The 24,654-nt window shown below is 36.6% G+C and overlaps 1 protein-coding gene across 1 annotated transcript in view; it reads left to right on the forward strand.

Annotated features, from left to right (window-relative positions):
• The window catches only part of DCDC1 (doublecortin domain containing 1), a 486,974-nt gene that overhangs the window by 240,026 nt on the left and 222,294 nt on the right, over window positions 1–24,654 (forward strand). Inside the window, 4 exon segments of the mRNA XM_058424526.1 lie at window positions 10,839–10,937; window positions 14,249–14,415; window positions 17,431–17,556; window positions 18,924–19,029. Of these exon segments, the coding sequence (XP_058280509.1) occupies window positions 10,839–10,937; window positions 14,249–14,415; window positions 17,431–17,556; window positions 18,924–19,029 (498 nt within the window).

Below are 24,654 nucleotides of genomic sequence, written 5' to 3' on the forward strand. Positions count from 1 at the left end.
GCAACTCCTCCTCCTCTTCATCCCCATGGAAATGTCAGCAATGTTAGCATTTCCCTGGGAGGGCAGGAAAGAAAGGATTGATAGGAAGGGGTATTAGCAAATCTATAGGGGGATGATGAGTGGAAAAGCTAGTAGGAAGGTGGCTGATTGTGACAGAGAATTGATGAGCAAGGAGAATGTGTGATGTCTGAGTAGGTGGGAGAAAGCATGGGGGAATGAGAGGAAGATGAGTACAGGCACATCCTTTCACTGGAATTAGTGCATTTCACACACAATTGGTCAGTTTTTCTATTTGCTGCCAGTAGAGGCAGATCCAGTTTCTGTGGGACCTAGAGCTTGTCAAGTTTGGGAGCCAGCTTTGGGTGGGGAGCTCTCTTTGAAATTAGGTCTGAAAGTGAATATTTATTTAGAACGAGAAAGTAAATCGCAACAAATCAAGAAGTGTTGGCAGTTCAGGCTCTTTCTTCTGGGTCTTTTTTAGGCAGCTCATCAGAAATACGTACACAGAAGTATTTTATGACAACTTCCAGAACTCTTAGGACCTAGAATGTCTCTAATCTTCATTAACTTCACTTAAATCCACTCTGACCATGAGCAAGAGAAATATGGTGGAATTTAGTAACCTGGATAATAACAAGGTTCATAGCACTCTGATTTGGAGATATTTTTAGGCTTTCTATTTTTATATTGTTTAGTTATAGTGTTCTATTGTAAGTAAATTTAAGCTTTGTTAAAGGGATAATTCAGAGATTTCTTTTTTAAAGGATGTCTTCATCCAGCATCTAGTTCATCATCCAGATTTTATGCATCTAACAATTTTTATTCTGCCAATGACAGAAAGGAGGAAGATTTTAAATGAATAGTCCAGTAAATCCACATATTATCAAATACCCTTGTCCAGAAGACATTGTGCTAGGAACTGTGGGAAGATGCAGAGAAGCATAGAACACCTTTTTGGCCCGAGGCCACGATTATTTTCTTTTCTTTTCTTTTCTTTTTTTTTTTTTGAAACGGAGTCTCGCTGTCGCCCAGGCTGGAGTGCAGTGGCGCGATCTCTGCTCACTGCAGGCTCCGCCCCCCAGGGTTCACGCCATTCTCCTGCCTCAGCCTCCCGCGTAGCTGGGACTACAGGCGCCCGCCACCTGGCCCGGCTAATTTTTTGTATTTTTAGTAGAGACGGGGTTTCACCGTGGTCTCCATCTCCTGACCTCGTGATCCGCCCGCCTCGGCCTCCCAAAGTGCTAGGATTACAGGCATGAGCCACTGTGCCCAGCCAAGCCAGGATTATTTTCATACAATTGGAAACAATATGACAACACTATGAACAGATTAGCAAAACCAATCTGTTCATCTTATTACCTTTTTACTACAATTCCATTATTTTAAGTTCCCAGGCCTCTTTATATTTTGAAAATGGGCTAATTTGGTTGGTAACAGAAAACGTGACTTTCCTATGCATTGAATACTTAAATTTATTCTTCGAATGGCACAAAAGCACCATGAAATAAGTTGAGATTTGCCTTCTATTTTGGTCATTTTTAAAAAAGTTTAAAGTTTCCATTCATTTGTACTAATAGAAAGCTTATTTTAATATTTAGGAATCTATGGAACAATTAAATGATAACTGAGGTCAGTTGCACATGAAAGTGTGACAAGATTTTTGTTTGGTTGGTGTTTTCACTGTTCTATGTGCATATTATGTTATTTGCATTGTACATTCCTTGATCCTTATCTTTCTTATTTAACTACTTTTCCTAAACATGTATTTATAACCCCTAGGATGCTCTGTTATGTCACCTAAGTTATTTGGGTAAACAATGGAAAACAAATTTAGGATATGGCCTAGGTACTAGTAGTAAAACACGCCAACTTTGCGTTCATTTGAAAAGGAATTGTGGTGAGAGTAGCAAAATTGGAATATTCAAGGTGATTGTGATTTCGAGAACATTCACTAAAGGTTGGGCAAAATGTAATGAAGATGATCAATTTTCATATGTAGGTCTTACGATAGTAGGCAAATATTGGACTATCCCTTTTAAAGGCAAAGAAACTGAGATCCTCGGAAGCCTTTACACATCTCATGTGATAGCTAATTAGCGGCAGGTGCTGAAATCTCCCGACTCTTCTTTGCAGGGCTCTTTTCCATCTTGCCACAACCTTTTCTTCCTCCTGTCCTTATTGCCCCCCTCCTCCTCCTCCTTGTGGATTTTGTGGGGAAAATGCCAGTATATTCATCCTAGCTTATTTTCTGACAGGCATATGCAGTCAGGTGTAAATCTCTGTAGGAAGATACAATCTTCCTTTTCAAGATCTGCTGAAGAGAAAAACTGCGTCTGTATCAAAATCAGGGAAGGGCAATTGGTCTGGGCATTAGCTCCCATGCAGTGCCTGTTGTAATGAGACAGGCTTTCTCTGCGCAGGCCTGACATCCTAGAAGGTGCCCAGAGAATTGCCAGGTGGGCAGTCAGCGGGAAAAGTCCACAGGCCAGAGCTGTATTACTGTCCCAGCAGTTATTCGGACTAAATGCAACCACTGAACCTTACTGTTGCAGGCACACACTCTCTCTCAGGGAGATTGTCCTTCTCCATAGCAGTTAATTTGTTTTTACCTCTCAATTAGCTTTTTCACAGAGTGTTTGATATGCTCAAGTTGCTGAGATTCCTTTCCTACATATGTTCCCGTCCCCTGGATTACCCACTGACATCTATGTTAGTCTGACTCACCATGAACGTTATCGAGCATAAATTCTTCATTTGAACATAAATGAATGCAGATTTTCTCGTAATTGAAGATGGGGTGATGAATTTACACCTATTTAAGATTCTACTTAGTTTTGATTGTGTTTTATGATGAAAAAATGGATTACTTCTTAACATGTAAGTGTTTTATTATAGATAGTAAGCTTTTGTACAGCTTTTAGTTTCTCAGGATACTTATTCACTTTAGGGGAAAATTATGTTTACAGGCATGTTTGATATAAAGAAATGAAACTGAATGGCAGTAAAAACATACACTCTTTCCAAGGGTAAGAATATGATCTATAAGGCTGATAATTTGGGGAAAGTTTGATGATTTAGTTTATATTTAATCCTACAATGTTCATTTCTCCCAGTAAAATAAAATTTGAGGGGCACGTGACTATGTTTTTCTCATAAAAAAAAAAAACACTGACTTTCTATAAAAATAAATATATTGGTGCCAGGAAACTCCAAAAACCTTTATTTACCAAGCTCTTTTTACAAAATACATCATACTCAGCTACTGACAGGACCCACATGCCTGATATTTTAATCCCAATTAAATATAATTTTAGGGATTAAGTTAATTTAGACAAAGTGAAATCCTTGTTACAATTCTTCTTGAGATATTCTCATTTATAAAGGGCTTATTGAAATTACTTGGCTTAGGACATGACACACAAGCAAACTTCCTTTGCCACTGTCTTCTGGAAAGTTTTGAACGTTTTCATATATTGAACTTAGAATTGCAATTGGATACAAATTGATTTTTTTTTGCAGAAACATATGTCTTATTTTGGAAATGTTGTCAATAGTCACAGAAAAATGGGGTAAGAGTATTTAAAAAATATTATAAGAAAACAATGGAAAGTGAGTTTAGATACTTACAAGGAAGGAATGTGGGCCCACTCCCAAGGTCACTGTGAAGCTGATGAGGGCCATTTTATAGGAGTCTCCTTTGGCCCTTCCTCTGCTCCAGCCCTCCATTAGGGCTGGCAGATAACCCAGGCTCTTAATACCACCCTTTGTTCAAAACTTGCTCTTAGGAAAGAGACATGCCATACTTTGTTTTGAGCTAAGATAGTAGTTCAGAATTTTTTTTTTTCTGAAATCAAAATTCTTTCTTGGAATCTACTATGTAAAATAGATAAAAGTAGGATCTACTCCGTTTGAAGCCAGGATAGTGGCTGCTTCCACATAGTCACTCATCAGATCTGATTCCCCATGTGAAACCACTGTCGCCCAACCCCCTAATCCCAGCCATACCCTAGGCCTCTGAGGGGTACCAGGAAGCTGAGATTGAAAATCACAGCCTTAGAGGATCAATAACCAATGAGGCTGAATATAATTTCCCCTCATGCAGCTGTGGCATTTTAATTGTGACAAAGGAGTGAATCTCTAACTGAAATTTCAAGTATTGGCAAGTTGGTGGGAGAGATATTTTGAGGTTAGAGTCTTTGGGCTCACTCCTAAAATCCTACCCCATAGGCAGCCATCTACTTTACACACTTCGAAATGGTGAGCTCTGCTGTACCTTACAATGGAATTTTAAAATATCTCTTTCCAAAAAGTTATTTTCTTTGGTATGCCTTTTCTGGGCTTAAAAAAAAATTAATTGTTGGTCCAGTTACCATTTAGATTGATGAAGTTTAAGAATTATGTAATTTGTTTTCACTCAAGTGCATTTTCATTTCCTGGGACAAAATTTAGTGGCTCCTTACTTGTTAAATAACATTTAAAGACATATGTATTAGGCATTAAAACACTTTTTCTTATATAATATATAGCATAAAAATATGAATTTTTAATTAAATTTTTGTTGCCAGAATCCCATAATTTTAATATTTGGTTTGTCATTATCACTTTGAATATTAAAATTAGACAAGTTTACTGTTTGATTTAAACTGTATCATATATTTGAGAAAATATCAAAAATATGGATATTCTAAAAACCATCCTGCAAGTCTATAAAAATGGAAAAAGTAGTACATGTATTTTATTTAGTGTACGTATAATGTTAATTGAGTTAGAAGTGATTTTCTGTATTTGAAAGTTACTTTGAATTCTGGTTGGATAAATATTTTTTTCATGGCTAATTAGCTTCTTACATAAGAAAAATATTTCACTTTAATTTTTGTATTCTTTGATTTAGGTAAAAACTCAACTATATAATATTTTTCTATGCCTTTAAAATTTTTCATTTCAATTTTCATATATTAGAGCTTCTAATATTAATTTTGATTTCTATAGTTAAAAATGTCATTGGACTTGATTTCTAAAGATTTCCCTGCCCCTTATGAGTAGATGTGCCTTGGTGAAGTCACTCAATCTTTCTGAGAGTCACCTGTAAAATCCAGTTGTTTTGAGTATTGAGTTCACGTAGGTGACAGTGTGTCCTGCACTCTGACCTGTCATGCGTGTGTGGAGTGGATGTTGTGCCACACTGCCCAGACTCCGTCTAAGGACTGAGATACCCATCCCCTCCCCACTGCCACAGCTATATCCTTCTTAGATAATTGCCCTCAGTGTAAACGAGCTGCTTCTCCCAAGATTAGGCTCCCAGCCTCGGGGCAGCCTGCATCCAACATTTGGTTGGTACACAAATGCAAAGGCATGTCTCCCTTTTCTTAATTCTGAACAACCTTAAGTGCCTTCCCAGTTCTAGAGCTCCCACCAGAGGCACTTGCTTTGCCCCTCTGCTCATTGTTTCGCTCATTCCCTCACCAACGTTGGTCCTGAGGGAGTTCCCAGTAAACTTCCTGCAGGCACATCTTGGTCTCAGGGTCAGTTTCAGGGGTCCCCAGTCCAAGACAACATGTAAGTTAACCTTGTATGTTCACGATGTGTTTAATTATGTTCACCTGAAATATGCAAGATAGTTTTGTGTGGCTATTTTATATTCCTTTCCTTCACCAGACCTCTAGTAATAAATCCTGTTACAGTATGGCCAACCAACTTTGGCAACACACTGCGGTGTCATTTTTCTATTATTGCCTCTTGACAGCATTGCATCCTGAGACATTTTGAAGCTTAGGTGTTTGGCCTTCTGCTCACGCACAGAAGAGCTTCCTGGGTGGTCTGCCCAGTGGTTATGGAGAGTTTGGGAACCTGCTGTTCCCCCACAGCTAGTTCTTAACCAGACTTATAGCATTAAAGGCTAGACAATAGTACTGAACTAGGCCTTGCACAAGTCCTTAAATAGATGTCATAAGTGATTACAGGCAAGCTCATCAAAGAAGCACATTGGCTCATAACTGCCCATTCAGGTCAGTTTTCACTATATAGTTTAAGTTTCCCTATATAGTTTAAGTCACTGCCTCTAAAATCTTCACAGTCAATAAAATGTTTTTAGTACTTCGTTGACATTTTTATGCCTTCACAAATACTCTCCGTGAACAGTTACATTTACATTGATTTATTTACATCCATAAATGCAAACATAATGTTTCTGAAATATTAACCTACCTACAAATTTTATTTCCCAGTCCTGCTAATAAACAAAGAAGCAAATAGCATAACTCTGACAGAACAATAGAAACTGCCCATTTCTCAGCATATCAATTGTTAATACTCTGGTTTGAGCCACTGTCAACCCTGGCTTCGGATTGCCTTTGCCTCCTACAGTCTACTCCAAGGCAGCAGCCATAACGATCCTTTCAAAAAATGTGTTAATAAGTCAGATCCTTTTACCACATTATTCCAAACCTGGCAATGACTCCCCATTTCATTCTCTACCCCTTACCGCTCTGATTTCTTATTTACTTTCTCTCCGCATCACTCTGCCCCAGTCACAGTAGCTTCCTTACAGTTCCTGGAACATACTGGACACATCCCTGTCTTGCTTCATTGCTCTGGCAGCTCTCTCTGTGTGCAGTACTCTTCTCCCTGTGTTCTGTTGGGCTAACTCTTTTACCTCTAAATCTTTGCTCAAATATTTTCCCTCTTTGAGGCTTATGCAGATCACCCATTTCATATGATGACCAGCACATCCATCACACTCCTTGATCCCAGGCCTGTATCCCCCTGCCCTGATGTATTTTTTCTCCTTTACATAGCACCACCTTCTAACCTACACAGGGTGCATTTACCATGACGCTAATGAAACTTCAGCTTTAGGGCCCCTTCCCTGCATAATTCCTGTAAAATTTGCAAATGTAATGTATTTTAACTATAATTGGTTAACCCTATTGTCTCTTTCCACTTCAATTTCTTCTCTTTCATACCCTCTCTTATACCACGTGATTTTGAAATGACTGCACACATTTTTGAGGTATGACTAAGGAGAAATTGAATTAGGGATACATTGAGTTGGGTGTAGTGGAATCTAGTTAGTGTTTTGCAGTCACTTCTCTATATAGCTCAGTTAGTACTAGCCATTTTGGTATGGAAAGAGCTTCCGGGGAGATAGCTACTGCCTGTTGACCTTATAGTGTACTGTTTTCTGATTGGTGCACTAGAGTGCCTGGCACCAAAAGTATGTGGGTGGGTGGTGGAAGAGAAACATGGTGTGAAATTAACAGAGCCAATTAATTCGTAGAATATTTTTCCACATTTTACAGCTCATATTTTAAAGAAATCTGATTGAGGCTTTCCAAAATGTGGCATCAATCCTAAAACTTTTAATGAAATGGCCAATGAAGTTGTGATGCCAAAAGAAACTTCTAATCAAGAATAATTTTTTTTTATTAACCATGCTAGAGATAAGGCCAGATTATCTTTTGATTCTCTCTATAGAAAATGTTACAGACGATGGGGTTATGCCCTGCCCAAATGTCCATCAATGATAGACTGAATTAAGAAAATGTGGTACATATACACCATGGAATACTATGCAGCCATAAAAAAGGATGAGTTCATGTCCTTTGTAGGGACATGGATGAAGCTGGAAACCATCATTCTGAGCAAACTATTGCAAGGACAGAAAACCAAACACTGCATGTTCTCACTCACAGGTGGGAATTGAACGATGAGAACACTTGGACACAGGGTGGGGAACACCACACAGCGGGGCCTGTCATTGGGTGGGGGGAGGGGGGAGGGATAGCATTAAGAGATATACCTAATGTAAATGACTAGTTAATGGGTGCAGCACACCAACATGGCACATGTATACATATGTAACAAACATGTACATTGTGCACATATACCCTAGAACTTAAAGTAAAAAAAAACAACAAAAAAAAGAAAATGTTACAGAATTACTATATGAAGAGGTGATCAAACACAATGCAGTAAAAAATGTACTTTGGATAGTTAATGAAAATATTTTGTGACTTTTCCTGAATTTTTAATGTTTTTGCTATGTGTCAGCTTTTTTAATCTGTGTAAGTTGTTTTCTTATTCTGAGTATTTCATAACTAGTTTTGCATTTGTAGTTTTGCATTGTTTTTGTTAAAGAAGACCCACCAAATTATATAAACTTCAGGTCTCACAAGATCCAGGTGTACCCTGAATATGCTATATGATTTACTCATTTGTTGTGTTCTGCTTATTGTTTATTGTCTGCCCTCCCTCCACTCCAGCACAGGGTAAACACATTGAGAGCAGGAATCTTAGTTCACTGATGCTTTTTAAGTTCCTGAACAGTGCTTGACACATAGTAGGCACTCAATAAATATTTGTTGAGTGAATGAATTTACATTACAATGAAACTTCGGTGTTAATCTAATTTAGTTTAGCTTAAGAAAAGTCAATATTGACATGAAGGAAAGTAAAAAGACTGTGGTGCATAAAAAACACTCTCTTGAAACTCTGTACTTTGTGTTGCTAAGGGCATAGAAGTAACTTATTCCTATTTCTACATGTTTCTTCAGTAGTTGTTAGCTGCTATGTTTTTCAACAGGATCTGCATCATTATTTTTTAGGTTCTATGACCTTATTCCTTGGGACCCAAGGCTAGCCTCAGCTGGCTTTCTGCATCATCCCACTCCAAGGGTGAGAATTTCATTTTAGAGCTGTAGGGAGGTGAGGCCATGCAGAGAGCCACTGGGAAGCCAATACAGCAGCTGATTTTTCTTAAGCCAAGAATTGGGCAGGAGGAAAATAAAGGTAGACTACTTTTAATTTTCCTGTATCTAAGTCAATCATAGAAACTCTCTCTTTAGAGAGCTATCTTTGTTTAAACATTGGATATTGGAAATAAAAATATTCCTCAGGCAAAGGAGGAATAAGTAAATAAATATATTTTGTTATATATATTGAATTTTAAAAATAGGCATATTAATATAGAGCTTAAAAACTAGAGCTGAGCTTTAAGAAAAACAGAATCTCATAAGATTTCAGTTTGTAGAATTTTTAGGTTTTTGGACACACAGTGAAAACACATTATATGTATGACTAGTGGAGGGTAGCCTCCCTTCACTTAAGCATCTAAACTTTTATATAACCACTAAAACATCTCTTTTTTTTATGCCCTTGTAGGATTTGTGGAGGTCATAGCCAATTTTTATTTTTATTTTGAGAACACTTTTCTGGACATAGAAGGGAAGCCTTATTATCAGCAGTGAAGAAAGTAGTGAGCTAATGAAGGTATTAGGTGTTGACCAAGACCTCTCTGCTTTCTCAGGTTAGCAGTTAGCACTTGGCACTGCTATTTTCTAGAATATAATTTGCTGCACTCTGACTCCATGTCTAGCAAGTCTCAACAAAGGAACATCAATAAGTTCTCCAAACTGAGCTTTTGTCAACACTAACCTTGTAGAATACATGCCACCTAGAATTGTGACCTTCATTGCTAAATTTCTCTGTTGCTTAAGAGTTTTGTTCCAAAGTTGAGCCCTGAAGAGATTATGGGGACAGTAAGAGTCTTTTCCCACATTATTTTCCATAGATTTGCAGGCGAAAGTTGGATTTTCAAGGTTCCTTGGAAAAGTAGAGAGTTTTTTTTACTCAGAATTGTATCCTTACTCAGGATTATTACTTAAAAATAATCCTCAGTGCACCAAGGCTGAAAGCTGTAGGGTCTCGACTGGACTATCAGTAGCTCAATGAATGTCACTGACTGGAATGAAACCTACAATTGTCGACATTACTACTCTTTTTATTTTTCTTTTTTTATGACTAAAGGCTGAGGAAGTGTTATTGAAACATATTATTTCTAAAACCAGGTTGAGACAATTAAATACATTTCAAAAACTTTCTCAAAAAATATAAAAAAGGTAGTTTTTTTTTCATTTTTAAATAAATATTCTCCCAAATTATCTTCTCTGGAAATAGCACTAGAAATAAATAAAATGGCTCTGCTGATGTGATGGGCATATCAGAGAGGGAAGAAAAGAACTTTTGAGAAAAAAAATAAAAAGCAGGGATTTAAATTATTCATCAGGCCCCTCTCTCAGCTGCTTCTTTTCTTGCCTGGTGAATGGCACACCCCACATGGATCCTCCGCGTGGTTGGAGGGGTGGTGTTCACTCTAGTGAAGCCATTCTGTCGGGACTGGTTTATTCAGATCCTTTTGACCAGAATGTTTGCTAGCATTTTTTTTTTTCCCCAGCGAGTGTTACATAATGCAATGTTATGAATTTTATCTCTGTTCTCAACAACTTGTTGGATATATGCACTTAAAATGGATGACTTTCATCATACTGTTATGCAATAAATCTGTCAGGTTAAATTTCCTTTTAGTGTGCCAAAAGATTAGCTGAACCCTGATACATTTAAGTATAAACCAAAGTATAAATATTCCTCACATTATTTGTGGCTTTATGAAGAACAAAATCAGCTAGTTAGGTTGCTATTGACTTTTTTTTTTTGACACTTGCTTCATTTAAGCATCCGCTGTGGTCAGTGATTCCTCCTTTAGTGTCCACATTTTCTTCTATTATAAGATTGTAGGGTATGCCAGTCAAATTAGACACTGAAACCAAAAGGAGAAGCAGGAGCCTTTCTTTTCTTTCAGTGCTGTTGATTCCATCCCCAATTACTTACTCACATGTGTTTATACAGTAGGTCCTTGCTTTGCACAATTCCCATGTGCACAATTTTCGGTTGACATGGTACCATGAAAAAGGAGACCGCCTAAATTTATCTAAGTGTGTATGAATATATGTATGTATGTGTGCATCTGTTTATTTTTATTTTTGAATATGTTTATTTTTCAGGTATTTGAAAATGGTAAAAACACTGGAGAGATCTCTGTTGGTATCAGTAAAAAAGATTTGGGATCTGATAGCCCAATTCAAACTGACCATATGATGGAAAGAGTGAGTTTACTGACAGTTTACTTATGACTTTAAGTGTCTTGCAAGTTACTTGCAACTAATGTAGACAATTACATCTTAAAGTTGTTTGCAGAAGATCAATGGTTTGTTGATCTGTAAAGACTGATATTGCAAAGATTTACTTCTGAATTTCTTAGGCTTTCGGCGTTAGTATAGTGTTAACTCCTGGACTCCATACCTAACAGTTTCTTAACCTTTTTCATGCTTATATTTGGAATCTGTCTATGCTTGGCCCTGGTTTTGATACGTCAGGATTTCCCTCTTGTTTACACTAAAAAAAAGTGATATATTCAGTGGAGGGTATGCCCTGGATCTAGGGTATTTCTAAACCCCAGATTCTGAGTAATTAACATGCAGCCTTGGTCTTCTCCCCTGCTCATTGTGAGCAAGTCCAGCTAGTTTTGCTTACATCTTAGGCACTCTTACCTTTTTCTGTTTTCCAGACAATTGGGATGTTTCTCAGGCAGAACCAACATGTTCAGGGTCTTTATTTTGGGTCTTTGTCTTGCATAAAAGGACACTGAACAGCCTGTTGTTTACAAATTGGGGTTATGCACCCGAGCGCACACCAGTGTTTTGGGCTCTCTTGCCTTGCCTTTGTTCAGTAACTTGCTCCCTTTTTCTCTCTTCAGTTCAGCACCCTCAGACTTACCTCTCCTGGTGGTATCCATTACCTGGCTTTTACAGCCAATCAGAAAAGTTGTATATGAATTGGGATGCTCTCATTGGATCATTAGCTGGACCTGGAAGAGAGGAAGAAAAGCTACTTTGATTAGAGAGAGAAGGATCCAGAGCCTTGGCTGGTTTCTTTTTACCATAACATACCTGATTATACAAATCACCATGACACAAAGGTCTTCATAGGATTTTTCACCTGTCTCCCCGGCTTTTTACATTAGAATATTTTACCAGCTTGGGCAACATGGCAAAACCCCGTCTCTACAAAAAATAAAAAATTTAGCCTGGCATGGTGGCATGTGCCTGTAGTCTCAGTTACTCAGGGGCTGAGGTGGGGGAATCACTTGAGCCTGGGATGCTGAGGTTGCATTTAGCTGAGATCACACCACTGCACTCCAGCCTGGGCGACAGAGTGAGACCCTGTCTCAAAAAAAAAAAAAAAAAAAAAAAAAAAAAAGGAAGATGTTATTCTATAGAAAGTTTTTGTATTGACTTATAGCACACTGAAATTGAGCTGTGCTGTGCTTCTCTATGCAATAAATCTGGGGCAAAAACATTAATTAGGGGCATTATAAAGTTCTTTGGGAGAGCCCTTGTGACACCACCCAAGGACAGCTGCTCCCTTGTGTGGACACGTGTCTCAATCACTAGCCTAAGATGTTTCACACTCTTTCAGGTTCTTGAACAAATTCTTATCCTATAAACGCCTGGTGATGATAGCTTTAAAGATAAATGGGTGAAGATTATCACAATGTTTGGTTGCCACAGCAAAGCCCTAACCAATGACCTAAAGATGAAGGGCACAGAGGCCCTTACCTCCTGTAGACTGTTGAATGCTCATCTTTGAACACCTAAAATGCAGTCTGTCACCAACTTGAGAAAATAGAGATTGCAATGCAACTCCTGTGAAAGTGAATTTGGTTAAGTGGTCAGGTGCTCACATCACATGTCTACCTCGCATCCCTCTTCTTTGTACACACATTTCCTTCCTGGATCAGGCCTTGAATCTTTTGTATCATTCCTTTTTATAAAAAGGTGATGCCTGTAAAGCAAAATCTCTGTGATTTAAGAAATGATCAGCATAACATGTTTTCTGAAATAATAGCAAAGCAACAAAAATAAGTTCAAGGGCTGAAACCACACAAAAATAAATGTAGGGCTTTAGAAATACAATCTATAGATTTCAAAATATGTTTGCCATTTCCATGGAAAAATAACCAAGGCAGTATAGATTTTTACTGTTCTAACACCTTTGCCTCTTATACACCTAAAGAGGAGAGTAATGATCATTTTTAATTCAAAGGAATTGGCTATGCTGGATGAGAAGTATTAATGCCTTTCCAATGCTCAAGACTAAAAATCTTCAGCTAATGAAAACACTAAGTTGGAGATACTATTACGTATCTCTAATTAGGACAAAGCCCAGTACTTAGGTCCTATACATGTAGTTTCTGGTCAAAGGAAATATTTGCTCAGTCAAGAGTTTACAGCCAATCGTGAGACACCTGAGATGTATGGAAGACCTGTGACTTTCCCTTCTTTCCTCTAAGCCTCAGCATTTAGCACTTCTCAATATACCCTCGATGGGGATTAATAGAGGAGCAAAAAAGAAAAGAAAAAAAAGGACCCTGAACTGCAGTTAGGCCAGAAAAGACCACAGCTATATCTACCTCCCTGCAGGGATTACAGGGTAACAAGAAACCGAGAGACACAAGAACTGACAAGGGAGAGATGAAAAGGAACCCCGTGACAGAAGGCTGGGAGAAGAGTGATGGATAGGGTGGAGTGCAGAGCAAGGAAGAGCAGAGGCCGAAACACTTAAACAAAGGTGACAGAGGATAATGAAAAATGTCTTTTCAAATGCCATATGCAGCACAGTTCTGTTAGATTTACTTTATATTTGAAATATGCCCTAAATTAGAAATATCTTGATAATTTAGAGACTCTAAATGCAAGATAGAAGCAAACACTGATAATGCTATTATTTTAAATATTAAATGACAGCTTTTCATACTTCACACTTCAATGATCTCTTTCTTACAACTTAAAAACATTCATTATTGAAGATGTCCACAAGCTATTTCAGGGTTCATAATTAAAATGCTTCTAGGGAGAGATCTTTCTAAGTGAACCAACTTAGGCTAAAAGTCATTTTAATTTTGGCGATAGTCCTACTACTAGTTACCTGAGATTTGCTGGGGACAGGGAGATTGGTGATTGTAAAACTTGAACGTGGTCTGGAAGGCCCCTAACAAAATGTGTAGCTCAGACAAGAAAAGCGTAACCCTTATCAAAGAGGACCGTTGCCATGTGTAGAAGCTAAATGCTCTTTCTGTAAGACTGTCACATCTGCTTTCAGTCCCTGTGCCAAAGGGTCAGAGCTCAATCACAAGCCTGTGGCACCCCCTGCTGGTTAAAAGCCCACGCTCATTTTGTTAGTTTACACTGAGCTAAACATTGCCGTCATTTCACACTTCTTTTAACATTCTATATGAATTTAATTATCATTTGTTTAGACTTCATTTGTTACAGAGTAGAGACAGTTTATTACAGATGTTCCCATTTTAGATTATTTATTCTCCTCTATCCCCTCTGCCCCCCTAACCCCCAACCGGTTACTTCTGAAGATTCATCAAAGGCTTCAAGGTTCTTCCATCAACCCACCAGGCCTCAATTTTTCTTCAATGCAGCTTTTTGATGAGAATGGCCAAGAAATTAAGAATCCACTTTCGCTGAAGAGTGAGCAAAAAATTTGGGTCTCTTATGGTAGAGCATACAGGTAGGAGCAAGGGGTTTGTTTTCCGTCCTCAATGTTTCCAGGGGAGAGCTAATTTGAAAGCGGATTTGAGAAGTCAAGTAGCACTCTTTACGAAACATTTTTTATTTTGAATTCCAATAAAATTTCAGAGGTGTTTTTGCAAGGCAGTATTGTTTGTGGAATATGACATCTCTTTCTGTCTCTCTGTGACTTTCTGTCTTAATGCCTTGTCATAGTTCTTGAAGTCTGCCTGTCAGCACAGCAAGAGGGATTTGTTCATGTCTGAGTAGTCACCTTAATGATAGCAGATGGAAACGCCACGGGGGGCCCAAGCCCATCACACTGTCATTGTCGCACACTGCCCTGACCTGCTTCCACTCCTCTATTTTTTTGTCCCTTTTTAAAGGAGAAATGGATGGTAATTGAAAAGGATCTTAAGCAAGATTTATGAAGCTGTAGACAACATGATTCCCCACTATCTCTCTATGTTTTCACAAATAAAGTCTTAACCTTTTAAGCACCAATGACAGGACAGCTAAAGATAAATTGGTAAAGCTTGTAAGCCCTATCCTATCAAAGTTATATTCCTCAAAAGCACCTTACATTATCCCACAATAATTACTGGTTATTGCTGAGCATTGTGTAAATTTTTGTAGATTGGTAAATTCCTGCATAAAATTATCTGTGTTTCTGAAGAAATAAAAAGGCTGCAGTATATAGGCACTGATGGGCTGGGCTGTTGTGTTCAATATCTAGGAAATTTATGCATATTTTGACAGAACACATCCAGATGAACTCTGAAACTGCTTGTCAGGAAACTTAAACACACTTCTCTATTTTTATTTTTTTTTAGCTTATTATCTGTAGAACAGAATAAGGGAAAATAATTTTTCATATGGAGTATAGCTGATCATGTATTAACTATAATGAAAATAGCATAAATAAACCTAAGTCTTAGCGAAGCAAGGGCTGTTGGATTTGCTATATATTCAAATAGTTAAAATTTCAAATACTGAAACAAATGTACTCAGAAATCCATCAAGGTTTTGGAAGATGTTGCTAGAATAAGTTGTGGGTCACATGTTACAAAATTTTATTTCATCTGTCCCAGTAAAATTAAAATGTTTGATGATTTCTTAGGCTGTGTAATTTAGAGAATTAAAAAATCTCTAAGGAATGGTAAGTTTTTGTCCATAGATAAATTTCAAAATATAATTTAATTACATTGTAAGTAGAATTGTTTTTACAATGATAAAAACTGATGAATTTTAAAGTGGCAAGAATTCTTGAGTAATCTAGTAAGCCCTTCCTATTACAAGGATAGGCTTTTATAAAATGTGTCATTATTATTTCTTTTTAATATTATTGTCAAAGTGTAAGTAATGACTCACTAATTTTGATACTTTTAATGATGTTTGCTATAATACAGCATTTTAATAATATTAAACATTTGTTTTTGGCTAATTGGATCATATTTGTGGAATAACTGGTAAAATGCCAAAAATCTGAGATATTCTAAAAATCAGCTGAGAATTGTAGTCGGAGACATTTACCAGTGCATGTATTTATTTGTATTTCATTGTGATTTTAACAGTTTAATGTATTTTTTTTGGCTTCCAATCCAACATAAAGCACCAGGAAACCAATACAGCATTTTGCTACCATAGGAATGTTTAAAATGTATATGTCTAAAAAGTTATTGCTGTCTAGTTTGAAATATGTTGAGAAAATATGCAGTACGTACTAAGTAAATCGTTTTCATTTTCAGTAAGTAATTCTACTGAGTCTAATTTATGTTGATTTGAAGGGGTCAAGCTACTCATTTGTAAAAGATTATTTTTGCCAATGTCCGCTTCTATTTTGAATATTTTATTTTTCCTTCAAATTTTTATTTTGAAAAAATTTAAATCTAAGGAAACTTGAAAAAATAGTACAATGAGCTCCTTTATATCTTTCACCTAGATTCACCAATTTGAAGAGTTTGCCACATTTGTTTTACCTGTTATATATCTCCCATCTCTCTCTCCCTCTTGAACGGCTTGAAAGCAATTACAGACATTAAAATTTCACTCCTAAATGCTTCAGGTCACATAACTGAAGAAGAGTTATGTGTCACCACATTATAATATCTAACACAGTCAACAGTAATATAGTATCCTCTAATATACACTCTATATTCAAGCTAACCAAAATATGCTTTAGAGCTCTTTGTAATCCAGTATCCAAATACACTTCCTTGTATTATATTAGTCATTTTCTTTAGTTGTCTTTAATCTAGAATATTCTTTTAATCTTTTGTTTTGTTTTTCATGACATTAATTTATTTTTCAAGAGTCCAGGCATTTTTCTTGTAGAATGTCCCACATTCTGGGTTTGTCTGAGTGTTTTCTCATGATTAGATTCAGTTTAAGTATTTTTGGCAACAAGACTACATAGGTGATGTCATTGATTTTTAATTCTAGAGATAAATAGCAAGTCTTAAGCAATTTAGAGAAAAATGGCTCATAGTGTACAATAGTGGCCATTGTTTTCATTCAAAATCTGTTTTTGATTTTAATTTCCAAATTCACTTAAAACAGTGTGCCTAACAATATGTAATATGAAAATCAAATCAGCATGGCATTTAGTGAGCTCACAAAAATAGTTGTTTGTGGCTGAATATTAAGAATTCATTTACTTATCAGCTCCCAAGATTACTATAGATGTATTGGATTACTGTTATACATGGAAAATGAACATTATGTGAATGACAATTGTTTTTCTCAACTAAATACTTGGCTTTAATTATTGCAATTATTATTTTTTAAATTACATATGTTGAAACTGTTTTGGCATATTATAGATCAGCTAAACAAACTGAAGTATACATTTCAGGTGTTAATATAGAATATCAGCAATAGTGCTATATAATAGGAAACTCACTTATTTCTGAATTTTATTAGACAACGATAATATGTATTTTATTGTTTACTTGTGCTCAAATTTCAGTGTATGTCTAATTTTGAAGATAGTTTTGATGTTTTTTCCGTTTTTCAGATCTCCACTAAATCTTGCTTTGGGTTTGACCTTTGACCGAGTGAGTACATTCGCCAGAGGCGTCATCATGGTTGCATATAAGACCTTTTTGGATCCTAATGCTGTTCTGCTACCTGGATATGGCAAGTAAATTAACAAGTAATCTTGTTAAAGATCTGGTTAAAGTAATCCAAATCACTTAATTCAGGATTTTTTCAAAGTAAGAGATTCGAAACACTAAAAGATGCTCTTTCAGTTGTCTTAAATAAGCAATTGTTTCTTTTATTGACTTATTTAATGGTATAATGAGGTAGTGCCTAAAAGACTTGTTAACTTTCCTTAGTTTTGGAAAACCATATGGCGCCATGAGCAAAGTATAGTTTCTGCTTTGCAGAAACAACAATTTTGTTTGAAACATAAAAGCTGTTTTTAGTCGTTATTTCAAAATTAATCATTTATAATGGAATCATTAAAATATAAAACATGTTCTGTGTATGAGTGTTTACATTTAAACTTCTTATCTGTTTATGATGATACATTTAAAACAAAAGCAACGTTCTGGGGACTTGTTGGGGCCCGTGAAGAGTAGGAGTTGGAAGATCTCAGGAGGCATTTTGCTTCGTCTCGGCTCGTGATTGTCCAGGAGCAGATTGGTGTTGGTTTCTTATCTGCAAATAATACAAACTGGCTTTTACTGAGTGTTGACCATAGGCCAGGCACAGTTACAATTAATTGGGTACGGATCAACTTAATTCTCACAGCAATTATGTTACTCTTATTATTCCGTATTACTCTAGTCTTGCTCCATTTCTCAGAGACAGAAACCAAGGCACAAAGAGAGAAGTAATTTGTCCAAAGTCACACAGTTGGTACATGTTAGAGCCAGGATTCTAACCCAGATCATTTGTCTTAAGTACCTGAGTGCTTAACCACTATTTAGTGCCATCTGATAAAACTTTCTGTGATGACGGACACACACTTTGTGACTATTGAGCATTTGAAGTGTGACTAGTGTGAATGCAAAACTGAATTTTAAATTTTGTTCAAGTAAATTAATTTAAATTTAAATAGGAATAGGTAGCTAGTGACTACCATATTGGACACTGCAGCAGATCCTGATACTATTTTGGATTAGGTAATCTAACTGTAAGGTCCCACCTAGCTTTAACAACCTTATAGTTTAACAAATTGTAGCTCTTTGTAATAAACAGTTGAAAATGCCGAAGTAGAAGGCATAAATAGAGAACCAAAAGCAGTCTGATGAAATCACTCAGTCCAGCCAGTGACAACCTATTGCTAAATATGTCTAGAGGGACATACTCATTGATAGTTGTTTAAATAACAGCTTTATTCCCCAATGACTGCTGGTACTTTCCAGGCAAGATTTGATATATAAATTATTAGTAATGGAGTATACATAAAGAATAAAGAGTATTATAATTAAAGAGTAAAGGGTATTATAATTAAATGCATATTAGTCTAATAAAAATAATTACGTATTTTACTTTACTTAGTTGGGAAGTTTGTGAGGGATTTCTGATTAATTTCAACTGTACCAGTCAACAGATACCTGACCAGTTTGAAAAGGTGGACTTGGAGAACCATTTTCTACAGAACAAGGTCAGATTTTAGTTATTGTACTTTAAAAGGTGCACTTTATGCATTGGACACCCAGCCAATATATAATGAATATTTGTGACAGTTTTTTTTTTTTTCTGAGATGGAGTCTTGCTCTGTTGCCCAGGGTGGAATGCAGTGGCGTGATCTTGGCTCACTGCAACCTCCGCCTCCTGGGTTCAAGCAATTCTCCCGCCTCAGCCTCCCAGGTAGCTGGGACTACAGGCACGCACCACCATGCCTGGCTAATTTTTGTACTTTTCGTAGAGATGGGATGTTGCCGTGTTGGTCAGGCTGGTCTTGAACTCCTGACTTCAAGTGATCCGTCCACCTTGGCTTCCCAAATTGCTGTGATTACAGGCATGAGCCACCATGGTTGGACTGTGATAGTTTTTTTTAAACTATAAATTATATTACAGTTTTTTAAACTATAAATTATTTTTACAAATGTTGGGGCAGGTGTTATTCTTTACTTCCTGTATAATTAACCAGACACTTCAAAACGGAAAACAATATATATAATTCCTACTTGAAAAACTTATACCTGATTTATGTTATTTAAGCCCTATTGGTTGGCATATTTTCTTTGTACTGTTAATAGCTATAATAATGTTGGAGTTATTTAAGGAAGTCTTTAAGATGGCTGCTATCTCTATAGTTTAGGATCTGATCTATTTGCTCTATAGGTCTAAGGAACACAAGTTCTTTAGGAAACCTAACTCATGGCAACCCAATCCTGAAGGTCCATATCAATTTACACTTAGAAATTTATCCTTCCAGTAAAGAAGATGTTTTTTTTTTCCTCCAGCTCAATTATGAAAGGCATTTTAAATCTATCTCCAAAGAAGGAATACTTACTTTGTTTTTCTTAGCTGGCAAATGCTGTGTACGGTTGTTGCTCATTTTAGCTTTAATTTTTGAACACATGAAATCAAAATCAAAAGTCACTCACAGAGACAGAGCAGTCCAAAGAAAGTAGGACTTCCTATCAACTGGGCCCTGTATTTCCAAGAGTCAATGCAAGAGACACATTGCCCCAACCTGCTCTTTTTAAATTTCTTTATGCTACCCATTCAGTTTCTCAATCATGTCAAAATTTAAACTGAAAATATTGATTATTTCAAGGAGCATATGGATCTAAATAGTGTACTTATAAAAATAGAATCAAATATTTCTACTTCTGCCTGGTTTTGAGAAAATTTAGAATATTGAAGTAACTAGAATGATGTACTCATTAATGTATTTTGTATTTTGCCTTCATCTGACATTAAGATTTATTTACTGTAGATCTGATCCTGTTGGTATTCCTCGTTAGGTTTTTGCTGTAGCATAATTTTCCTGCTCAAAACACATGTATGCCTGGCTGTTGCCTTTTGAAGTTCCAAATTTTCATCTGGACTTCATTGATCCCCATGATTCTCCTCTAATCTACCTCCACTCTCAACTTACTTTTCCAATGTTCTCCTCTTGCTCTGTATTACAGTCAGGCTAATCAATTGTGCACCAGAACGTGCTTTCCACTTTCATATACTTGTGCCGTGGCTTGTATTGTTCTTTGCCTGGGATATACCCCCAACCATTACATTACTTGCTTCTTAAGGCTTTACTCAACTTACTCTTCCATAAAGCCTTCTCAGATAATCCGGAAATAATTAATCTTTATTTTGTATTCTCGGGACTCATTATCTTCCTTTGAAAATTGTTGTTGAGTTTGTGTTTTGATATAGGTATTTGCTTTTGTGTTTTTCCTCCACTAAACGGAGGATTCTTTGGGCACAGGCATTGTCTTACTCGTCTTTGTGTTCCTAAGCACTAATGCAAAGTCTTGAATGTAGGGCAAATGCACAATACATATTTGATGAATGGATTTTTTTGTTTGCTTGTTTAGCCATAACCTATCTTTCAAGGCTGAATATTCTCTAATATGGTCTTTGTGTGTTAGCCAAGCCAGATTGTTATTTTTTTTTTTCTGAAAGCACTCCATGATTTCTGTTGTTATGCCCATGTGGACCTCTTTGACTAGAATTCCACCTTTCTTTGTCACCACACCCAGCCTTCTCTGTCACCCTTGTGCCATATCCTAGCACAGAGTTTGGCATATTCAATAAAGGCTATTAAAATCCTGCCCATCAGCCAGGTGCAGTGGCTCACGCCTGTAATCCAAGAACTTTGGGAGGCTGAGGCGGGCAGATCAGGAGGTCAGGAGATCGAGACCATCCTGGCCAACATGGTGAAACCCCGTCTCCACTGAAAATACAAAAATTAGCTGGGTGTGGTGGTGCGTGCCTGTGGTCCCAGCTACTCGGGAGGCTGAGGCAGGAGAATCGCTTGAACGGGGAAAGCAGAGGTTGTAGTGAGCTGAGATTGTGCCACTGCACTCCAGCCTGGCAACTGAGCGAGTCTCTGTCTCAAAACAAAACAAAACAAAACAAAACAAAAACCTGCCCATCATTCTAGCCCTATCTGATTTGTGACTGCTTCATGAAATCTTTCTGTACCCCAACCCCATTTCCAAACCAGATATGACATTCCCTTCTGTGCCATTTACAATGACGTTGAACTAGATGCTGTTCCTCTTACAACTTCTTGCATAGCTCGAAATCAACCAGGCTCCAAATCTGAGCATATTTCGGGCTACATCAGCGTAGATGGGGGGAATGGTAGGCTCTATTGGGGATGTCAGGATCAGATCGTGAAGGGTCTTAATTCAATATTAGGGAATTCTGGTTTTTCTGTAGAAAGCAAGGAGCCATTGAAAATATTTGAACAGAGTCAAGATGTAATCTGATCTTCATATTAGGAAGATAACTCAGGAGGTCCTTGTCTTATTCTCCCTGCTAGATTGAAAATTTCTCAAAGGCAAAGGTTATCCTGATCATCCCTGTCTCTGCTGCAATATCTAGATATTCAGTTAGCTGACCTGAATTGAATTTACTAGTAGATTAACTAATTCAACAGAGACCAACTCAAACCTAAAAAATAATTAGATAGCAAAGAGATATCAGAGAAAAGGACCTCAAAGGAGGCTTTTATCTTTGCTTTTATGTCAAAGTGGGTTAACTATAACAAGACAAATCTGTTTTCTAAAATGTTGAAAAATGAGAGAATAACAGTCCACAGTTGTTTTATCATTATTAAATGGTTCTAATGATTTAGTGAAAATGAGAAAACACTCATCATAAGTAAATGTTTATATGCTATGGCATTTTTAGTTTTTAAAAATTTTAGTTCAGTAAGAAAATAGTACTGTAAGAAAGCAAAATTTTGATAAATTGACTAATAAAGAGAAGCTTTCAAAGACAAACAGTTCTTCCATAGCTGTGACGCCTTTAAAATCCTTTCAGAAAAATGTCTCCAATTATTTACAGAGTGGTGATCAGTGCATTGGGAATAGTAATTTAATAACCTTTTAAAGATGGATTCAGGCAGAGGTGACGGATATCTATAGGGCATTTGATTGTAGAATCTTGCTGCTCATTGATGTAAAGAACACGCTAAGAGGATTACAACAGGGGTTGAGAGAAGGGAGGCAAAAGCCGATATTCTTGATGCATATGTTTTAAAATTGGCTCGAGATAGAGATATCAGTGCCCAGCCCCTGACTGTTCTTTTAAATTTCTTATTGACAAGTAGAACCTTTCCTACAGAGAAAAATTTGGAACATATAATCCCCCCTTGTAATGTGGGAGTCAGATATAACCCTGACAATTACAACCTGTTGCTCTTTTATCCATTTCAAAAACAGATTTGGAATCTACTACACATTGACAATTTGGCGAATACATTTTTCAGCATCTCTCTATTGTTACTTAAATTGGCAACATTTTTAGATTGACTCAGTTTAAGGGCAATCAAACTAGATGTTTCCATGAAATGGATGAGATTTAAACTTCATGGTAGTTAATATCAAATGAAACATTTCATGAGAAGAATAGCTTTAGGAATGCCTGGTTATGGGAAAATATAGCAGAAAAATGGACTCCAGTGTTTGTGTTTGGCAGGTCATATATTCTGCCAGAATAAAAAGGAAACTTATTTTAATTCTAGCCTTTCAGTACATGGCTTCACAGACATCAGCAGGACATTAGTGACAACTTTCTGTATGGAAATGGCAAAAAAAACTTCTAGTTATAATTTTGGAATTATGGTATACTTGTTACAATTTAGCTTGTAAATTCAGTAGTTATGGATGCTAGTAGAATGCATTCATAGTTACTGAAGTACTGTATTATTCTGACATTATTCTTTTTGTCATAAAGGAGGCTTGGAAACAACAAACAACTCTTTGCTGTTCTATTTCTTTGGAGAGCAAGTCATTGAAAAATGATATTTTATATAAATAATTTATATACTGAAGCAAATACAAAATTCTAGTTAAAATTTTGAACGGATTGCCATTAGCATAGGACACAGGACTTGACTTAAAAGCCCAAGTCCTTCTCTTATTTTCAGACCAATTAGATCTTAGATATTTTGCCTTGTTTGACTGCATAATTTTGCCTTGCTGATATTTTCTACTCTCAACTCTATTTGTTGGCCTTAGAAGTAGGTGGACTGGTCAGCTATAAAGTTAGAGCATAGAAACAATAAGAGAGAACAGAAATTACATGAGGAAATAGATTGTATAACATTTTCTTTAATTAGCTGTGATTTTGACTTGTGTGTAAAATTATTCAAATTGACCCTAAATGCATTATCAAAAGTGAACATCATGTAAAATTTCTTTGCAACAGAATAAACAATTTGTTCAAATGAGGGTTGTGCTCTATGAACTTCTTTCAAGAAACATTTCATTGTCTTGTGTTCTGTTTCTTAGTAAATGTGCAAGAGAAGATCATAAGTGGTTCTTTTCTTATTTTGAATTTGCACAAGAATATTGAAGGCTACTCCACCTTCATTAGCTATTTGGGAAAAATAATTAAACAAGTTTTAACTGGCCCAGCATGTGTATGCATTACTTTGTCATTGACTGCTTCTACATCAGAACAGTTTATTCAGACAAGCAAAATTATAATGGTCACTTAAAGGACCTATGTGTATAAGTATTTAAAAGAATAAAGAGAATTGTTTTGATTCTCAATAAGACTTAAAAATGTTTTTAATGACATATATGATAGTATGCATTTAGATACCAGTCTCAATCTAAATGTTCTTATACACCTATGCGCATGCCTGTGTGTACATGGGTGCACACACACACACACACACACATATACATATGGCATATTATGTTGTGGATTGTCAGAGCACTTTTTTTTTCTTAAATCCCAACTTTCATAGTTCTTAACTTCCCACCCTCGTTTGGTCTAAAGCTAAGCTATCAAATTAATTTAAAAAGTGAAGTCACAGAAGAGAAATGTAATGGCCATTGTCAGTTTTGAGCGTATCAGAACACCAGACTTGGCAGGAATTTTTTTTTTAATAACACAAAATAAAGCTGGGTTAGTGGGCCTTGCTGTGTCTGCTCTATGTAGAATCACTTGGGAACTGTCCAGCAAAATATCACTTGAAGAACAGCATGGTGTTAATACTGGGTGCCAGCCCAAGGCAGAGACAAAGGACCCCTTCACTCTTCACCAATAAGCCAACTGTTGAAATATTAAACCATGTTGTGGAGATAACAAGAAT

This window comes from Hylobates moloch, unplaced genomic scaffold, assembly GCF_009828535.3.
Source record: "Hylobates moloch isolate HMO894 unplaced genomic scaffold, HMol_V3 SCAFFOLD_11, whole genome shotgun sequence".
Classification (NCBI taxonomy): domain Eukaryota; kingdom Metazoa; phylum Chordata; class Mammalia; order Primates; family Hylobatidae; genus Hylobates; species Hylobates moloch.